We start from the raw sequence: 18644 nt of genomic DNA, 5'->3' as shown, positions 1-18644 counted from the left end.
TTTTTATATCAATATAAAACTATTGGCTTCAGCACATCAAGTGTTAAGTAATTATTTTATGTATGATGGAGTACAACAAAACAAGCAATATACAATTAGTTATAAAAAATCCTGTATTTAACTTAGAAATATGAATTTTGTAAAAAAAATTTATTTCAAGCGGACAACCAAAGAAATAATATTTTAAACATATCCTGGAACTCATGAACTATGCGTCTTTTGTTTCACTAAACAATTTGACATCAAACGGAGAGGTGAGACTTCAACAAGGACAAGGCATATTAGATAGATGATGATGAATATGGTCAACTCCATTCATCACATTAATTTAATTTAATTTAATTTAATCATATTATAATGAATTAGCAGAATCAAGGTAAAAATTTACTCGTACTAAAATAGTATATATTCTAAGTTACTTTAAAGATACATTACTGGGTAGTTCATTAAATATTTAAAATCCAATATTTGTTATATATTATTGCAATAATAATTAAGGACAGTACATATATTTGCATTCAAAGCTGTAATCCAAGTGGGTTTATACTAAGATATTTTGATTAAAATTAAAATTAAATATTTAATTAGGAAAATTTAGACCAATTAGTATAAATTGAACATCAATTTTAAATAATAAAATGTGTAAAATTAGTGAGCTAAAAAAATTATTCTAAATAAATTAACAGTAAATACTTTATATTTCAAGCACCAACTTTACGTTAAATTACAATAAAAAATTGAGATAATTTTCTAAAAATTCAAATACGTATTAAAAATAACTACATACTATTTATGGACATTATGTAATTCTACCACAGCAGTCTTTTAATTTTTCAGCTTTGAAAATGTATAAATTTCTTTTGTAATTAATGAAATTATTTTATTCTTTTGATGGAATATTAGCATAAACAGAATTAACTTGTTGGGTACACCTAATAAAAGTAGCTCTTCTTGGTAGTTCTTTTAATTTATGTGCTCCAGTGTAAGTACATGCTGATCGAAGACCTCCAAGTATATCTAGAATAGTGTTATTGACTTCACCTCTGTATGGTACTTCTACAGCTTTACCTTCGGCCGCTCTAAAAGCATTACAAAAAATCCTTAAATTTAATTTTACATTCAGATTTTTGAATAATTACCTATATTCAGCTTTACCACCAGCATGTTTTTTCATTGCTGTCATAGAACTCATACCATAAAATAATTTGCTCTTGGTACCATCAGGTTTTATAGTTAATTCCCCCCCACTTTCATCATGTCCAGCTAACATTCCACCAAGCATTACAAAATCAGCACCAGCACCAAATGCTTTAGCGACATCGCCAGGACAAACACATCCACCATCCTATACAAAAGTAAAAATACTTGATGTTTTAACACTTAAAATTAAAAATTGAAGACATACAGAAATAATATGGCCTTGTAAGCCATGAGCAGCATCTGCACATTCAATTACAGCACTTAATTGAGGATATCCTACTCCAGTCTTAACACGAGTGGTACATACAGATCCTGGACCAATACCAACTTTAATGATATCAGCTCCAGACAAAATGAGTTCTTCAACCATTTCACCAGTAACCACATTTCCAGCCTTAAAATTTTGTAGGTTTTTTAAATTGTAACCAATTTTTTAATTATTACGAGCTATTTTACTCACAATAATCGTGTGTTTTGGATATGCATTTCGCGTTTTTCGTACTATGTCAACAAACTGTTGAGTGTAACCATTAGCTACATCAAGACAAATAAATGTTAGATCTGGAACGGCAGCCAAAATTTTTTCCAGTTTTTCAAAATCGGCATCGCTTATACCACAACTTACAGCCACATGTGGTAAAATTTCGACATGTTTTTTAGCAAAATCTTCCCATTCCTCGACTTCATAGTACTTGTGAACTGTAGAAAAAACGCCATGCTGTAAAAATTAAACTTAAAATAATTATATATTTCTTCATAACTGTAGAAAAATTAATAATTTTCTATAATCACAACCGATTTATAAAATTAATAAATAAAAATTACGATTTTCCTTACTTTAACGACTAATTTCTTATAGTAAAACAATTATAGGATTTTTTTAACATTATTTTTAAAAAAACCCAGCATAGTGGAGTTGCGGCACATGGGGGGAATGGCGTAGTTGGGTATGATAGTGATTAAAATCACTATCATAAGAAACGCTTCGATACAAATTTGTAGAAAGTGTTTAATTTTAAAAAATTAATGTGTTATTTCAAAAGCAAAATGATTTCCTATTTCCTTATTTATATCCTGATTACAAGTTTTATGATTTATAAGTGTAATATATGAATAAATATTTATTATAGCAATTAAATATAGTATGAAATTGATATTTAATAATTTAGTATTGTAATTTTTTACAAAAATCGTATTTTTCATTAACTTTAATGTCCGTTTTCACCATGAAAACAAAATAAAAATAGAAATTTTTCTTTCATATTAAATATATTACATAAGCTTTAATTTAAGACATATATAAAAATGTCAGAATTTTTAAAACAATTTCAAAAGAAATGTTGGAAAGTTAATTTTTTGTGAAGAAGTTGTCATTTTGAATCCCCTCTTATGGGCTGGTAAAGGGTCAAATTTATAAAAAAAATATATAAAATGATAATAAAATACCTCAATAATCTATAAAAAAATATTTATATTTATTTGATCATTTTTAAAAAAGTTATGGTAGTTTTAAGTAAAAAAAATTGAAAAAATGTCGAAAATTAGAGATTTTTAAAATTGTAATTTTTTTGGAGATTTACCCCATTTACGGGGAACGAGGGATATTTTTTCAATTTTTGAGGATAATATCTTCGACTAGATACGATTTATGATCTTTTGATGTATCGTTAAAATAAATCGGTTCCGTGAGTACTGAGAAAAAGTGGTAACAGTCCCGAAAAAAAAAACATCATAGTAAAATTAATACCTTCTATCTAAGCTTCGCATCAAAGCTAAAATTTTTAAAATGTCAAAATTTACCAATTACAAAAATCGGAGCTAAAAACTAATATACTATTTTAGGTAAGTAAAATGATTAACAAAAATGTTATTAATATTTGTGTTAATAAAAAAATCTTGCTATTTTAGTCGAAATCGTGTAGCCAATTCAAATCCTTGTTACATAAACAGAATTTCTTACATATAACTAATTATTAATCTAACTAAATAATAACACAAAATTTTTGGTCTTCTATTTAATTACGTATTATTATATATGTATAACTAATCAGTTATTATGAAAATCGGCTTTTGATTCAATGATAATATAAATTTATTTACGACCNAATCAGTTATTATGAAAATCGGCTTTTGATTCAATGATAATATAAATTTATTTACAAAATAAAAATAACAATAAACTTGAATACACTTTATTTCTCAAAGACTGACAAAACCATTTTATAATAACGAAAAAAAAATTATTAATTTAATAAACAAATTTATTGTTTTTATATAAACTTTACTGAATTAATAAACATTACATTAATTTAGTTTATAAAAATGATCATTTTTAGTATGTCACTTATTATCATACTATTTATAGGTAACAATTATGTTATTAACACAACTTATATTTGATTGTATCATAAATTCTTTGTCATGACAACTAAGTTTTTATTGAAAAAATTATTAAATTATGCATTATTATGATTCTAAGATATTTATGAGGCAACAAATATTTCATTAAATTAATATATAGATTTATATTACATATAACGTTGTTTTCTTTAGTTTATATCAATATAAAATAATTATTATTGAAATACTTTTATTGTGATTTATCAAAAAGTAATTTTTTATTACATATTTAATTAAAAAAAAGATTAATCCAAGTACAAATATTATCGATCGAGTTACATTTAATTGCCTTCAAAGTCTATTTTTTATTTATAAATGTTTTACCTAAATTAATAAGGAACATAAAATAAAGATTTATATACATTTTTTATAAGGGTAATTTAAAAGTTTTGGGTATATTGGATTTTCAAAAAGAAGATTATAATATATTTTTTATATTATATAAAATTGTTAATATAAACAAATAATTTAACATAAAAATATTTTTTTTTTACCATCAGTAATAAATAAATATGAATTAAAATGCTTATTGCATAATACTATTATTTCAGTTTTTCTTTTTAATTTTTTTTTTATTATTATATTTTTGGTTAAATGTATATCGTCATTAAAATTAAATGATTTCACACCGACAACACAATAATAAATTTTAATTTTAACATAAAAACTTTAAAAATAACATGTTTTTTTATTGTCTTTATCAGGAAATAATGAGTTATTATCATTAATAAATAGACTAAACAAACTTCTTAATGTAATAAAGTATTGTATTTAAATAAAAATCTTTTTGAATTGAAAACTTAACAAAATAACAATCAAAGTTAAAGATAAACGTAAGATTTTTGTAAAAAAAAAATCTTTATTTTATATTTTAAATTTATATGATAATAGGTTTCAAATACAAAATTAAATAATTTTACTTTGTTTTTAAACCAATCTATTATATTCCAAATATTTTGGTAACATGTTACTATATAAATCTTATTATTTTTTTTCCTCGCCTTATTCCAACTACTTGGGGTAAGGATAAGGGTCCACACTTATTCTAAACTTCCACTGAACTGCAGTAATAATACTCGTAATACTCGTCACTATCATTATATGGAAAAACAGTAGGCTGCTATGTTTGTGTCCACAATAATTATTATTATTATAAATAATTTCGTTAAATCTTTTAACCTAAAATAATCAACACTTCACTTTATAAATTAAATTCATATTCTTAAAATAACATGATTATTATCAAACAAATAACTTAAATTTATAACTTAGGTGATAGAAAAAATCTAATTGCAAATTTAAAATCGGCAAAAAATAGGTTTAAAAAAGTATGTGCTCGTCTCTGATAATAATTTCTTATAATACTGTGTATTTATTCATAAGTAATTTTTGAAAAATATTGCTTCAACTTTAATTTTTATACACATTTGCCATAAAAATACCAACTACTTTATTATTTTTTATAGTTTCCTCGTAAAAATTACAATATTAAATTATTGAATATCAATTTCATACTAAATTTAACTACTATAATAAGTATTTATTCATATATTATACTTGTAAATAAAAAATCTGCTAATCAGAATATAATTAAGAAAATAGGAGTTTGTTTCTTTTGAAATAATTCATTATTTTTTTTTAATTAAACACAATCTATAGATTTGCATAGAAGCGTTTCTTATGAGAGTGATTTTAGTCTTTGTCAGAATCATCTATACTTGTCCCAACTATACCCATACTATACTAACATACATAAAGTATCTAATACTTTTTTTTCATTGATATAATGCAAGAATTATTGACGATAAACACCTCTAAAAAATTGTTGAAGAATCATTTTCATATCATGATAAGTATTACTAAATTAAATCTTATAGCATTAAACTTTTCTGTTAAGTCCAAGAGATGTAGCTCTAATGAAAATTGTATTGCATTTAAAATTAAAATCAAAAGTAATTATGCTAAGAAAATATATTACACGAAATAGAAGTTCTATTGTTATTTGGTAATGTCTTTTACAATTTTTATGGAGGACAAAACTTTATTATAATATTAAAACAGCGCCACATTAAAATATATCATAAGATATAAAGCTATTTATTTTTTAGCTACATTAATTATTGTACTTAATAAATAAATTAGTAAACTAAGGCAAAAATTAAAAGTAAATAACAAATTTCTAAAGTAAATATTATGTTTTTAAATTTGATTCCTCACTCAAAGCACTAAAATTTTAGGGCGGAGAAGTATTACATATTATGGGTACATTACAACAAAATTCTTTGGTAAGATCAATTTTAGAATATGCATCTATTATTTGGTGTCCATATAAAATAGGTGAAATTAATAGAATAGAATCTATACAAAGACGTTTTTTACACTTCATTTCTTTTAAGTCTAGGGATTATAATGTGTCGATCGATGAAATAGGAATCTCTCTTGGTTTAACTTCCCTTGCTTACAGGAGAAAATGCAATGATGTTTTTTTGATTTATAATCTCCTTAATAATAATGTAGATTGTCCAGAAATTTTAAGTCTAATTCCTTTTAATGTTCCTAATTTTCATCTCCGATCTAATAATTTATTTTATGTTAACTCATATCATCAGAATTATAGTTATTATTCACCGGTCAATAGAATGCTACATTTTTGCAATTTAATTAAAAATTTTGATTTCTTTAATGACCATTTAACCNAAATTAAACACTATCTAAAGATTTGCATCGAAGCGTTTTTTTTTGATAGTGATTTTAATCACTGTCAGATATCATTATACTTAATCCATCTATACCACGTCACCACTGTGCCGCGACCCCCCTGTGCTGGGTTGGNTGAAATTAATAGAATAGAATCTATACAAAGACGTTTTTTACACTTCATTTCTTTTAAGTCTAGGGATTATAATGTGTCGATCGATGAAATAGGAATCTCTCTTGGTTTAACTTCCCTTGCTTACAGGAGAAAATGCAATGATGTTTTTTTGATTTATAATCTCCTTAATAATAATGTAGATTGTCCAGAAATTTTAAGTCTAATTCCTTTTAATGTTCCTAATTTTCATCTCCGATCTAATAATTTATTTTATGTTAACTCATATCGTCAGAATTATAGTTATTATTCACCGGTCAATAGAATGCTACATTTTTGCAATTTAATTAAAAATTTTGATTTCTTTAATGACCATTTAACCAAGTTAAAATCTATTTGTAGCGATGTATTTTAATTATTAATTTTGTATGTTAATAATTTAAACTTCTATGTATGCTGTACTTATTTAATTATTTAGATATTTTGTATTTATATTCTGTACTCATTGCCGTCTGTGGCGTACTCAATATTTATTTGTTTTTTTTTTCTGTTTGATTATGTTGTGTCTTGTATATTATAAAATAAATAAATATTGGAAAAAAAAAAAAAATTATCATTCAAATGTAATATTTTTACAAAAAAATATTTTAATTATTAATTAACAATAATCAGCATTCATAAAAATACAATAGGTTCGTTTGTAAGATATATAATAATCATAGCTAATTTTGACCTTATGAATAGAAGAGTATTCATGATTTATTTACAATTTAAAAATCAAGCATAACCGATGAGAAACACTTTGTGTTCCCCTACGTTCTTTTATACTTAGTTAGGTCTCAGATTTTCGTTAACTCTTAAAATATTGCTTATGTATTCACACTGCTAATCATTATAACTTATGACGAAAAATACTCATAGAATTTGGCATTGAATAATTAAAATACAAATTCCCAATAACAATCATTTTAAAAATATTACAAATATTTTATTTAAAAAGCCACAGAAAATTACCAAAAAAAAAATCGCGGATACGTCTTTTGGGAACAATGTTACCATTATAAACGCTAAACACAAACTGACACAATCACTGGAAAAAAAACCCTTACATATCTCTTATCACCTAATGTCGTTATCAATAAGTAATATTATAACAATTTTCCAGTTAACACATTTTAATAATTAACATTTCAGTGAGCAAAGATACCAACTATAATTAAATTGTTTTTATTTTTAAATATTTCTATTGCATCCCTTGTTCGTTGTAATTATTTACGTTTCAATTAGTTTTATGGATTTAATAGAGTGATAATGTGTCAATAAATGTTCAGCCACAGGAGATTTATCAACTTCATGATTTTTAATGTTACTTAAATGCTTTTTAAACCTGATCCCTATTAATAACAACATTTACATTATGTGTTAAAAAAATCCTAATTTTTCCCCTTCTTATATTTTACCTTTAGGGAAATAATAAATCTCTTAAATTATGACTTTTTATATTATTAAAGTAATAACGTTATTTATGATTAGTTATAGAATGTTAAGATTTTGGGTGAATTTTAAAATTACTGTTATTGGGAATTTTTATCACAGTGTGAAATTCAAAGCAATATTTTAAGAGTTAAAAAAATCTGAGACCTACTGAGTAAAAATGAGTGTAGGGAAACACAAAGTGTTTCTCATTGGTTTTGCTATTTTAAAATTGTAAATAAACAATGAATACTCTCCTACTCATAAGGTCATAATTAGCTACGATTATCATATTTTAATTTCATGTGTTTTTTTGCGTTAAATATTTTTAATTTTTTTTTAGTTTTCATTTAATATTTTTAGTGCAATTTTAATTTTAAATAATAGTAGCCATAATTAATCAATTTTTATTATATAAATATGCGAAATTAGCAAAAAACTAAAAACGATCTAACTAAAATTATAAAATTAGAACATACTTCCCCTTTAAAACTAATATTCATGTAAATTATTAACGCATAATCAAGATTTTGTGTTTGTCCACAAATTTACCATTGATGAATAGAATAATAAGTTATTAGATACGCAGTATATTCTACTAGAGCGAAAATATTTGGTGGCTTAAAGGTCAGTTTTAGTGAAATACAAACTATTGAAAAAAATTCACTCTTCTATCTGTATAACAATTTGAATTAACTAATAACCTAACCCAACTAAACTAAGGTAAATTACGACCATTCGAATAAAAGGAAGTTCTTTTACAAAATTATTTCACTTCAAAGAACACCACACATGGTTGCTCAGAAACGCCAGTATAGAATTTCATAATACCTGTCTATTGTAGGTACTTGAAAAATAAAACGGTGAAATAATTCTCATAGACTACACACGTCATAAATGCATATTGTGTGTTAAAGGTTTTCATCGTTGTTAGTTTAGGTAATATTACAATATACACACGAAATATATTATTTTTTACAAAACAGAAATATTTTTAAATAATGGGGTGATAATTTTTTGAATAAACGTTAATTAGAAGACATTAAAACTATATCTTCTCTAGAAATTCAACTACTAAATATACAAAATCATCCAAAATACTATTTTATTTTAAATATGCAAGTGAAAAACACATTTTATAAATTAAAAAATTTTATCAAAAGTTACCAAAGATGGTATTACTCCACTGAGTATTCATAAAAACAAACTCAATAAATATTACTATAAGATATCCATAATAAATTTATATAGCCCTGGCAGACTATTCTATAGCCTAAACTCAAAATTTGGATCATTTCCGAAGAATAAACACAGAACTTTTTTATAGACGAGACTGTACTAGCGAAATTACACAAAATTATAATTTTAACAATTATATAAGAATTTTATATAGGTTAAGATAATAATTAAAAAATATATAATGTAAAAAGATATAAAGATAACATAAAAAAAGGTCATCAATTTGAAACTAAATAGTCGAAATTTTCAATGTATTTTACAACAACATCAACGCAAAGTAATTTAACAGACAAGTTACACAATTTTCAACCGTATTACATTTATTAAACTAATTACCAAAAAAATTTTTGTTTATTAAAATCGACAAAAAGTTTTTAAACAAAATTTAAGAGCAAAACTTAAACACGTCGTAGCTCAAAAACATTTATTGCCTTAGATAGTAATAGTTTGAACGAAGTACGGCCAACTACCGAGACTAATCGAATATCAAGATATTCTGTTAACACATAAATAATTAAGTACAAAAAAAAAAATTTCGCAAAAGCCATAAATAATAGTTCAGTTTAAAAAAACATGTGTGGTTATATTAATTAATAGTAATTTAAATGGACTCACCAAATCACATTATATGCAAGTTGCATTTTATCCTCATTTAAAGAGCATTGAATTTTTTTTATTAAGTATATTATAAGTTTTTAAATTTTAACATGGAACTAAAGAAATATGATTTTTAGTTCAGCCACCGCTTTGTATTATCGATTTTTAAAAGTTCTTTCACACAATATGTCGTGAACTCGAAGTTTTCATTCAATAGTTCAACAATAATATATTACCTTTGACCTACAACTTTAAAATATTCGGTACCAGTTACAAACAAAAGTTACATTACTTACCATAGATAACGAATAAATAGTTACCATTTTTTAAAAAGCAACGGTATCGTCGTTGAAAATGAATTTTGAAAGGGGGTGCATAATAAAAATTTTAATTTTCAAGCTTTATTTTTTTCTTGTACAACAAAAATACTGAATAGAATCGGGAGCACGTACTCGAGTACTTTTATGTCGCATTTTTTAGTGTTAATTAACTAAAATTACAAATCACTCAATTGATTAACATATAAGCTACTTCAAAATTATTCACTAAACAAGTAATGAAGTTACATTACTTTTATGAAAAAAAAAAAAATAGCTAATCACAATGAAAATTATTCTTTTCAATTTATTTATATAAAATATTAAATTTATTTGAATTAAATCATTTATACAAGTAATAATTCTTTACTCGAAGGACATAATAAAATTTTGAACCGACGGCGTATTTACGGAGTAATTGCTGCTAAGAAAAAGAATCCTACCCAGAAGGATAGACAATACTTAAATTTATACACAATGAGGAGGCGGTATGGTCATTTATTTTATCTTAAACCCCCAGCATAAAATTCCAAATATGCCACTTAAGGACTGTGCAAACTTTTGAAATAATTTGCTAAAATAAAGTAACAAGTTTTTCAAAATTACCCTTAAATAATTAATTGAAATTAAAATAAAACTTCTTTATATTTCAATAATTAAATTACACAAAAATTACTTTCGTTACTATAACTTGTAATTTAAATTAAGTTACTACCCAAGACTGATAACCAAATTATTTTATATTAATATAATGAAAGCTTTTTTGAAAATATGAAACTGTAAATTGTAAAAACATTCGAATTACTTAATAAACATCCATAAGTCTGCGTATTTTTAGTTAAACCCCGTAATTTTTAATGAATTTACCCTTATATAATTTCCCGAGGCTAGTTAAAAAAATGAAAAGAATAACCACTTTTATTCAAAATAACAAGTCTAATATTTGTATGATTGCCAATTATACAGTCTTTTCTAGGTCTCGGCTAATGTCTATTTTTAAAAATTTTTAAAGAATTATAAGCATCAATATTACTACAACAAAATGACAAAAAGGGGTCAAAGCCACCAGGTTTCATTATTACGCTAAAGTTTAAATCAATATATGGTTGTAAAAATTTCTTGTATGCACAGAACGAAGATTTTAAACATTTCTTAACTTCTAAAAATTAACTTACTAGAATGTAAATCATTTTTCTGAGTACTAATGATACACAGATAGTTTGTTGATATAAATTTAAAAACTTAAAGAAAAAATCAAAATATTTTTGAATTTAAATACATTTTCAATCCTATTACCTTTCCCAAAACAGCAGCCATTTCAAAAGTTCCAACAGTATCCATGTTAGAAGCCATCAATGGGATACCTCTATACGAACGTTTAGAATTGCGAAATGTTATGTGTCTGAATAAATCTACCTAAAAATAGATAAATAAAAATTATTATAGTACAAATATCGATAATTTGTTTTCAAAGAACTTACTTCAGCCCGAGTTTTAAGGGTGCTCCTTTTTGGTCGAAGAAGCACATCTTTAAAATCCAATTTAATTTCATTTACAATGTTAGGCATGATTGCTAATTAGAAAATAAGACGACTTTCGATAACACACGGTCCAATACAATTTTTAACCGCACCGATGGGACAGTCACAAACTACCTGACCGAAGTCTGAACACTGACTAGCCGCTTATGATAAAACAAATTTCTTAAATGCAACGTCCTTTACAAATTTCTTATTTTCACATAAATAAACACTCGTAGAAACTAGACTAACAACTGGCAAGGCGCGCTCTGTACTAAGATGGGTACTCCCACCACGTCCGACACAGATAATCATAAGTATTATTGTACGAAGGCAAGCAAAAGAACATGATATGTAAACGGCATTTTTCACGATATACTGCAAACGGTTACGATTTCCACATCTGTCGAGATACTATTTTCACATTGTCTGTTATCTAAAACAGTTCCGGCGAGATAACACAAAAATCACGTGACGGTGGCTGTCATTCTCCAAGTGTTGTATTGATCCGTTTTGGAAGAGAGAGTATATTCTCTATCAACATTTATCACCGAATCATTTAAAATAAAAATAACCGTATAATTAATTCCTAGATTTAATCTGAAATACTCTAATTGTTATTTCAATCATTACATCGATCACAATATTATAATTATTATTGTTATTTATATATAAATTAAATAATTTATAACTTAATTATTCAGCTAATATAACAATTATTTATATTACAACAACTTAATAGAAACCTAATCCAGTAGATAAATAATAATTACATAAAACAAATATTAAAAACAATCGTTTTTTTTACTACTTTCTATACATTATGTAATTAAAATTGCAAATTAAAGTTAAACTTTTAACATTTTATTAATAATAATATAAAACTTATTTAAAATTTTATCGATTATAGTCAACTTTTATAGGATATAGAGAGATACCGATGAGAAGTGGCAAATTTAGAGAAGGTGGACTGGTAAAAAAATATTTTCGAAATTTATTTTGTCTAATTATAGCCAGGATTAGACATACGCAATATATTGATTAATCATTTTTCAAGTGAGATAACATCGATTAATCGGATCTAACGGTTATACATATTTTATAAAATTATATCTTTAAATTGATTAGTAATAACTGGCAAGATATCGAGAGACGTTTGAGATTCAATATATCAAACATATTAACAAAATACGCAAATTAATTATTAGTTTTAATTTTTTGTAACAACGACAGTAACAATATCCAATTTATAAAATATAAAGAAATCACAGAATTTGTAAGGGTGATAAAAATTGAAAAAACTCGAATAAATAATTCGGGGACTAATCTACCTTAAGGCTCTCCCAATCTCTACTAATAACTAAAACTCTATAATACCGATAAAAAAAAGCATTCAAAATTGATTCCTTATCATTAGCTTGTAAATTTCTTTTAAATATTCATAATTCATTTCACCAATAAGATTTAATAATGGTGTCAAATCATATTCAAATCAAAATTATGAAATTAATCTTTAAGCAAAATTTAATAGAACCTTTTATTATTGTTGTTACTATTACTATATCTGACGACAAATTAAAAATAAAAAATTGTTTTTGTTCGATCGTATAATAACAATTAAACATTTCACTCTCTCTTTTATTTTAAGATTCGCTTATAAGATTTTTGAGTTCCACACCACCCTCTAAATATGACTACTTCAAAACCAAATATTTATTTACCATATATCTAACATCTGCTTTATTACTTTTGTTAATATTGGCCGCCAAATGGGAGGGGATTTGAAAAATAGATCCCAACATTGACATACCCTTTTTTACATTTTTATACAATTTTCATAATATAATTTTTAATATAAATAATATTATATTTTTTTTAGAAACTTCATATGATAATTGAATATAAAAGTTATTGAGTATAATTAATATGAAAAAATAATTAATACTACAAATTTGGGACATCATATCTTAAGTCTTGGTTATTAATAAATTATAGGTAATATAATAATGGGGTACTATTTTAAATAATACGAACATACTTTCTGAATTTTTAGGGAGTACATTGTTAGATCAGGGGACTGAGTCCCAAAATAGTTCAGCCGATATTAATTATGCGACACAAATTATAACAAATGGGATATTTTAATCTGTACCACAATTGAAAAACTATTAGAATTAATTTTGTGTAAATTAGTTTTAAATAATACATTATAAGAAAATAATTGTGAATAACATTTTCTTTCATCCAATTTCAAATTAAATTTGGAAAAAAACTTAATTAAAAATGGTTACCATTAAATTCATAAATTATTAATTATAAAACACTAGTGAAGGAATCATCCTTATCGTTCTTATCAATAGCATCCTTCAGAGTGATAATTATTGTTTACACTTGTCACAGGCGGCTACTAAGTATTTTTTCTATCAAGTTAATTGTTCATAAACTATCTAATTGGTTATTATTTATGAACGTGCACGTGATATTTTAACAAATTATTCAAGAAAATGTTCGTTAGAGATTATCGATAGTATAAATGTAACTTGATCGAATTAACTGTATAATTTTGCTCTTAGTATTATGTATTTTACAACCAAAGTATAAGACTTAAAATTTTTTAATTTAAAAATAAAGTATATCGTTTACAAATGTTTTTTAAAATAACATACTTTAAAATAGCGTCCAACTAGTTTTTTATCATATTTAGTATAATTTTTTGTTATCAATTCATGTGCACCATTTAACAGTATTTAGTATGGACCAACCTAACACTAGAACACAATCTCACAATGAAATTGTTACAAATATTAAACAAGAAAATTTACTAGAACCTGGTCTACCAATGGGTAATTTTAGGTAAACATCCTATAATTTGATAAATTCTTTAATTTATACTTCAGTTACAAATTATTATTTTTCAATAAAATTATTTTTAAATATTAATAGTATATAATTTTTTAAGTACTTTTAGAAAGTAATATATTTTTTTTTTGTACTGTACCACCTTTTAGTGTACCAGGAAGTATATATGAATTAAATCCTGATGGCCGATTGACAATAAAATTTGATAGAGAAATGTTAAATTCTTGCATATTTGAAAGTGAAATAGAAATAGGTCCACCATCTTATAGTAATAACATGGCATTTAAATTTAACAGAAGTGATTTATTCAGAGCTTCTCAGTAAGTAAAAATAATATTGAAATAAAATGTATAGTTTTTGATATTAACTAACATTTCCTTAGTTTTAATTTTAACAATAGTCATGGAGCTTTTCTAAGTGGTCATTTTATTTCACCAAAAGTGGAAATTGAGGAAGGAGAAAATAACACGACACATTTACTAGAATTAGAACTGAAGAAAAATGAAGAATCTAAACCAAAGCCTTTTAAATGTGATGTTTGTAATAAATCTTTTACTAGCTCTGGAGGTTTAACAGTGCATTATAGAAGTCATACTGGAAATAAACCTTTTAAATGTGATTTGTGTTGCAAATCTTTTTCTAACTCAAGTCATTATAACTATCATATGAGAGTTCATTCTGGTAATAAACCCTTTAAATGTCATGTTTGTAACAAAGAGTATTCTTGTGCTAATGGTATCTTATACCACCAAAAAACTCAACATTTCATACAAGACTCTAAACCACTAAAATGTGATATATGTAACAAGCTGTTTACTAGCAATGGCGGATTAACTGTTCACTACCGATCACATACTGGTGATCGTCCTTTTAAATGTAACATTTGTTATAAAACTTTTACAAGCTCTAGCCACTGTAAGTATCACCAAAAATCACATTTGGATGAGGGATCAAAAAAATCTTTGAAATGTGATATATGTAATAAATTATTTTCAAGTTCAGGAGGTTTAGTTGTCCATTATAGAATGCATACTGGTGAACGACCATTCAAATGTGAAATTTGCTTCAAATCATTTACAAGTTCAAGTCACTATAAATACCATCAAAAATCTCATTTACATATAAACGAAAAAAAAACTTTGAAGTGTGATATTTGTGATAAACTATTTTCCAGTTCTGGTGGATTAATAGTTCATTATCGTACACATACTGGTGATAGACCTTTTAAATGTGAAATCTGCTATAAAACATTCACTAGCTCTAGCCATTACAAGTATCATAAAAAAACTCATGATTGTCATGTTTAATTTTAATTGAGTATTTAATTATGATTTATTTCAAGTAAGTATTCCTATTTAAATAATTTATTATACCATGTGTTATTATTATTGTCTTTTATGTTAATATATTACACATTATAATTATTGTGTATTGTATATTATAAATTGAATGATAAATAATAAATGTCAAAGTTATTTATTACGACTTGGAGGCATTTTTTAAAATCAATGTTCCTTTTAATAACTACTTTTGAAATAGTTTTATTATAAAATTATGTTACTGATATAATATAGTTTTTTATATTATAGGTGTAGTAATCTCTTTAAAAAATTATAATTAACATTGTGTAGTTAACTTCATAATTATGTAATAAATATTTTATTATATATAAAAGTTAAATATTGTATTCTTTATAAACATAGGAATATATTTTAATACATCTTGTGTAAAATGAAATAATTAATATTTAAGTTAAATACTAATATTATTATTTTAATTTACATTGACTGTTTGATATTTATTTGTTTAAAATATAATAACCTTAAAAGTTTTAATCAGAGTTTCAAATTTTTAATAAAGGCAAATTTATTTGCGAGATCCTCTTATAAGAAGACTTTTTATCATACACATAGTATATTTGATTTTAAAATTCTAATTTTCTTTAAAATTAGAATTCTGAAATTTTTACTTCATTATAACAATAACAATCTTAATTATTTTTAGTTATGCATACAATTTTTTGAAAGTTTTGACATAATTTCAAATTTAAATCTTAAAATCTTGTAAGATTGTAGTATAGTATTAAAAACTGATGATATAGGTTCTTTCAATTTTTTTTTAATTATAAACAATATTATTTAATATTGCTTGAATTTTGTTTAGAGATATTTACTCTTCAGCAACTATTTTTAAAATACAAAGTGACTCTTTTAATGCTAGCCACTCAAATTCTCTTAAAATTTTTAATTTTTTGAACATTTTTCTTTTGGATTTTTCTGGTTACATATGTACCTCCAATTATTGGTCATAAAATAATTTTCAGGTTTATTCAGAGTGTCAACTTTATTTTTTTTAATGCTATCATTCATATTAAACTAACTTGTAAAATAGAAAATGATCTAATTAATAAAATAGGTCTTCGATAAAAGAGAACTTTAATATTAGATTTATTTGAAAAAAAAAAATTATTTCTTTCATATCGTACAACAACTAGGAAGTTATACAAACATATTAATAATGAATCCATGGACAGATAATTAGTATGATATTCAGAGGAGTTGGAATAATTTAAATTGCCCAGGGCGTCACGTATTATAACTAAACAAAAAATAGGTTTATAATGCTGGGATACCCCTTATTCGTATAATAATAAAAATTGCCTAAAATAATTGAATTGATAAGAAAAAAAAATAATCGCAAGTCGTACTATGTTAACAATGAATATAAATTTTCAACATTTTTGGAGAAACTGTTCTAGTTTTAATATAGTTTTTTACGTGAATGACGAAAAAATATCATTACGACATAAATACTAGGCACAATTATTTATACGTAGTTACTATGATATTGGGTCATAGATAGAAGAGAACATTAAGAAGAAACATTTTAGTTAAAATCGTTCAGACCTTGTGTTGAGGAGAAATGATTTGATTCGGAAGGGGCGTGAAATCTCTTTAAATTGAATGGATCACATCACCCAGAGTGATTCTTTTAATGCTAGTCATTCGATTTCTCTTAAAATAATAAGTTTTATGAAAAAATTTTTTGTGGATTTTGTTATTTATATTTGTAAATTCATAAACAAAAATTTATAATTAAACCTCCATTTATTGGTTATAAAATAATTTTCAGGTTTATTTCTTATAACTGTCTGTTTTATATATTTTTTTAATGATAACATATGTATCAAACTAGCTTAAAATAAAAAATTTAATTAATGATTGATCGAATTCAATTTTTGAACCAGTACTTCAGAAGTTATTAACAATTTCAAATAACGACTGGAGTGATGAGTGGGTGCTACTATTTTAACACGCTTATATTAGTTTCACCTGTATGTATGTTTGTAATTCTCCGCGCGCCACGTGTTATTCTCGCGTATACCGTCGTTTATGGCCTTGAAAATAGACTATCGTAACGCATTCACCCCACCCCGCTCCCCGACAACACTATTCCTGTATAATTTTATTTTTGGTTTTCGTACCCGTACACGCGCGCGTGTCATCAATATTATATATATATAAACAAATTTTTATTGTGAAAAGGCTCCGCCACTCATACCACCTTTATCAGCCGTCGCCCTACTATGAGTATTTTTGTTTGACTGACCAATACCGCGTGCCACACGACCAAACTCGACGAACCGATTCGCACCCGCGCACCATCACCATCAACGCTGCTAACTTTTCGACGACCGAGGATCATGCTGGACACCGCGTCGCCGACGCCAACGAAAGTGGCGCGATATTGTGCAAAGATTATTATTAGCTGTGTATGATATATTTTCGAACCTAAGTCGCTTTTCTATATATATATATATATATACTAACTACTATTAAAGTTTACATATTTACACGCTTTGTTCTCATTAAGAGATATAAAGTGTATTCATTCCGATTGCGAGCCTCAGATAAGGTCCCGTGTCGTCATTTTTCGACACTACTTCTACCTGACGGGAGTGGGCAATTTGCGCGCCTGCTGCCTTCCTTGGATGCGGTAGCCGTTTCTCAGACTCCCTCTCCGGAATCGAACCCTGATTCCTCGTTACCCGTTACAACCATGATATTGATAGTAACTACCATCATAAAGTCGATAAAGCAGGGGAAAAGTTCGACGGAACAGTACTTGAAACTTACAGTCATATTACATACTATAATATTTTAACCAAATACATACATACCGTAGCTATTTATGTAAAAAAAATATAGTTTAAAAAAACTAAAAAACACA

At 25.3% G+C, this 18644-nt stretch overlaps 2 protein-coding genes across 3 annotated transcripts; one reads left to right on the top strand and one right to left on the bottom strand.

The window, feature by feature from the left end:
• Positions 1 to 679: 679 nt before the first annotated feature.
• Positions 680 to 11875, bottom strand: LOC126907039 (GMP reductase 1-like). Its single transcript, XM_050688040.1, has 6 exons — positions 11517 to 11875; positions 11332 to 11451; positions 1661 to 1918; positions 1406 to 1594; positions 1140 to 1345; positions 680 to 1079 (listed from the first exon to the last, which is right to left on the bottom strand). Exons 1-6 carry the CDS (start codon positions 11601 to 11603, stop codon positions 881 to 883), a joined length of 1059 nt encoding a protein of 352 aa, XP_050543997.1. The 5' UTR covers positions 11604 to 11875; the 3' UTR covers positions 680 to 880.
• Positions 11876 to 13927: 2052 nt separating this feature from the next.
• On the top strand, positions 13928 to 15914 carry LOC126907252 (zinc finger protein 813-like). 2 transcript variants are annotated; one of them, XM_050688378.1, is made up of 3 exons: positions 13928 to 14408; positions 14564 to 14734; positions 14815 to 15914. In XM_050688378.1, exons 1-3 carry the CDS (start codon positions 14308 to 14310, stop codon positions 15719 to 15721), a joined length of 1179 nt encoding a protein of 392 aa, XP_050544335.1. In that variant the 5' UTR covers positions 13928 to 14307; the 3' UTR covers positions 15722 to 15914. The 2 variants fall into 2 exon arrangements, with proteins under 2 accessions (XP_050544335.1, XP_050544333.1); XM_050688376.1 differs by having other exon boundaries at positions 13930 to 14408; positions 14797 to 15912.
• Positions 15915 to 18644: the final 2730 nt, after the last annotated feature.

This window comes from Daktulosphaira vitifoliae, unplaced genomic scaffold (genome assembly GCF_025091365.1).
Source record: "Daktulosphaira vitifoliae isolate Bord-2020 unplaced genomic scaffold, ASM2509136v1 Scaffold_5, whole genome shotgun sequence".
NCBI lineage: Eukaryota > Metazoa > Arthropoda > Insecta > Hemiptera > Phylloxeridae > Daktulosphaira > Daktulosphaira vitifoliae.
This window is presented reverse-complemented; position numbering and strand designations above follow the sequence as displayed.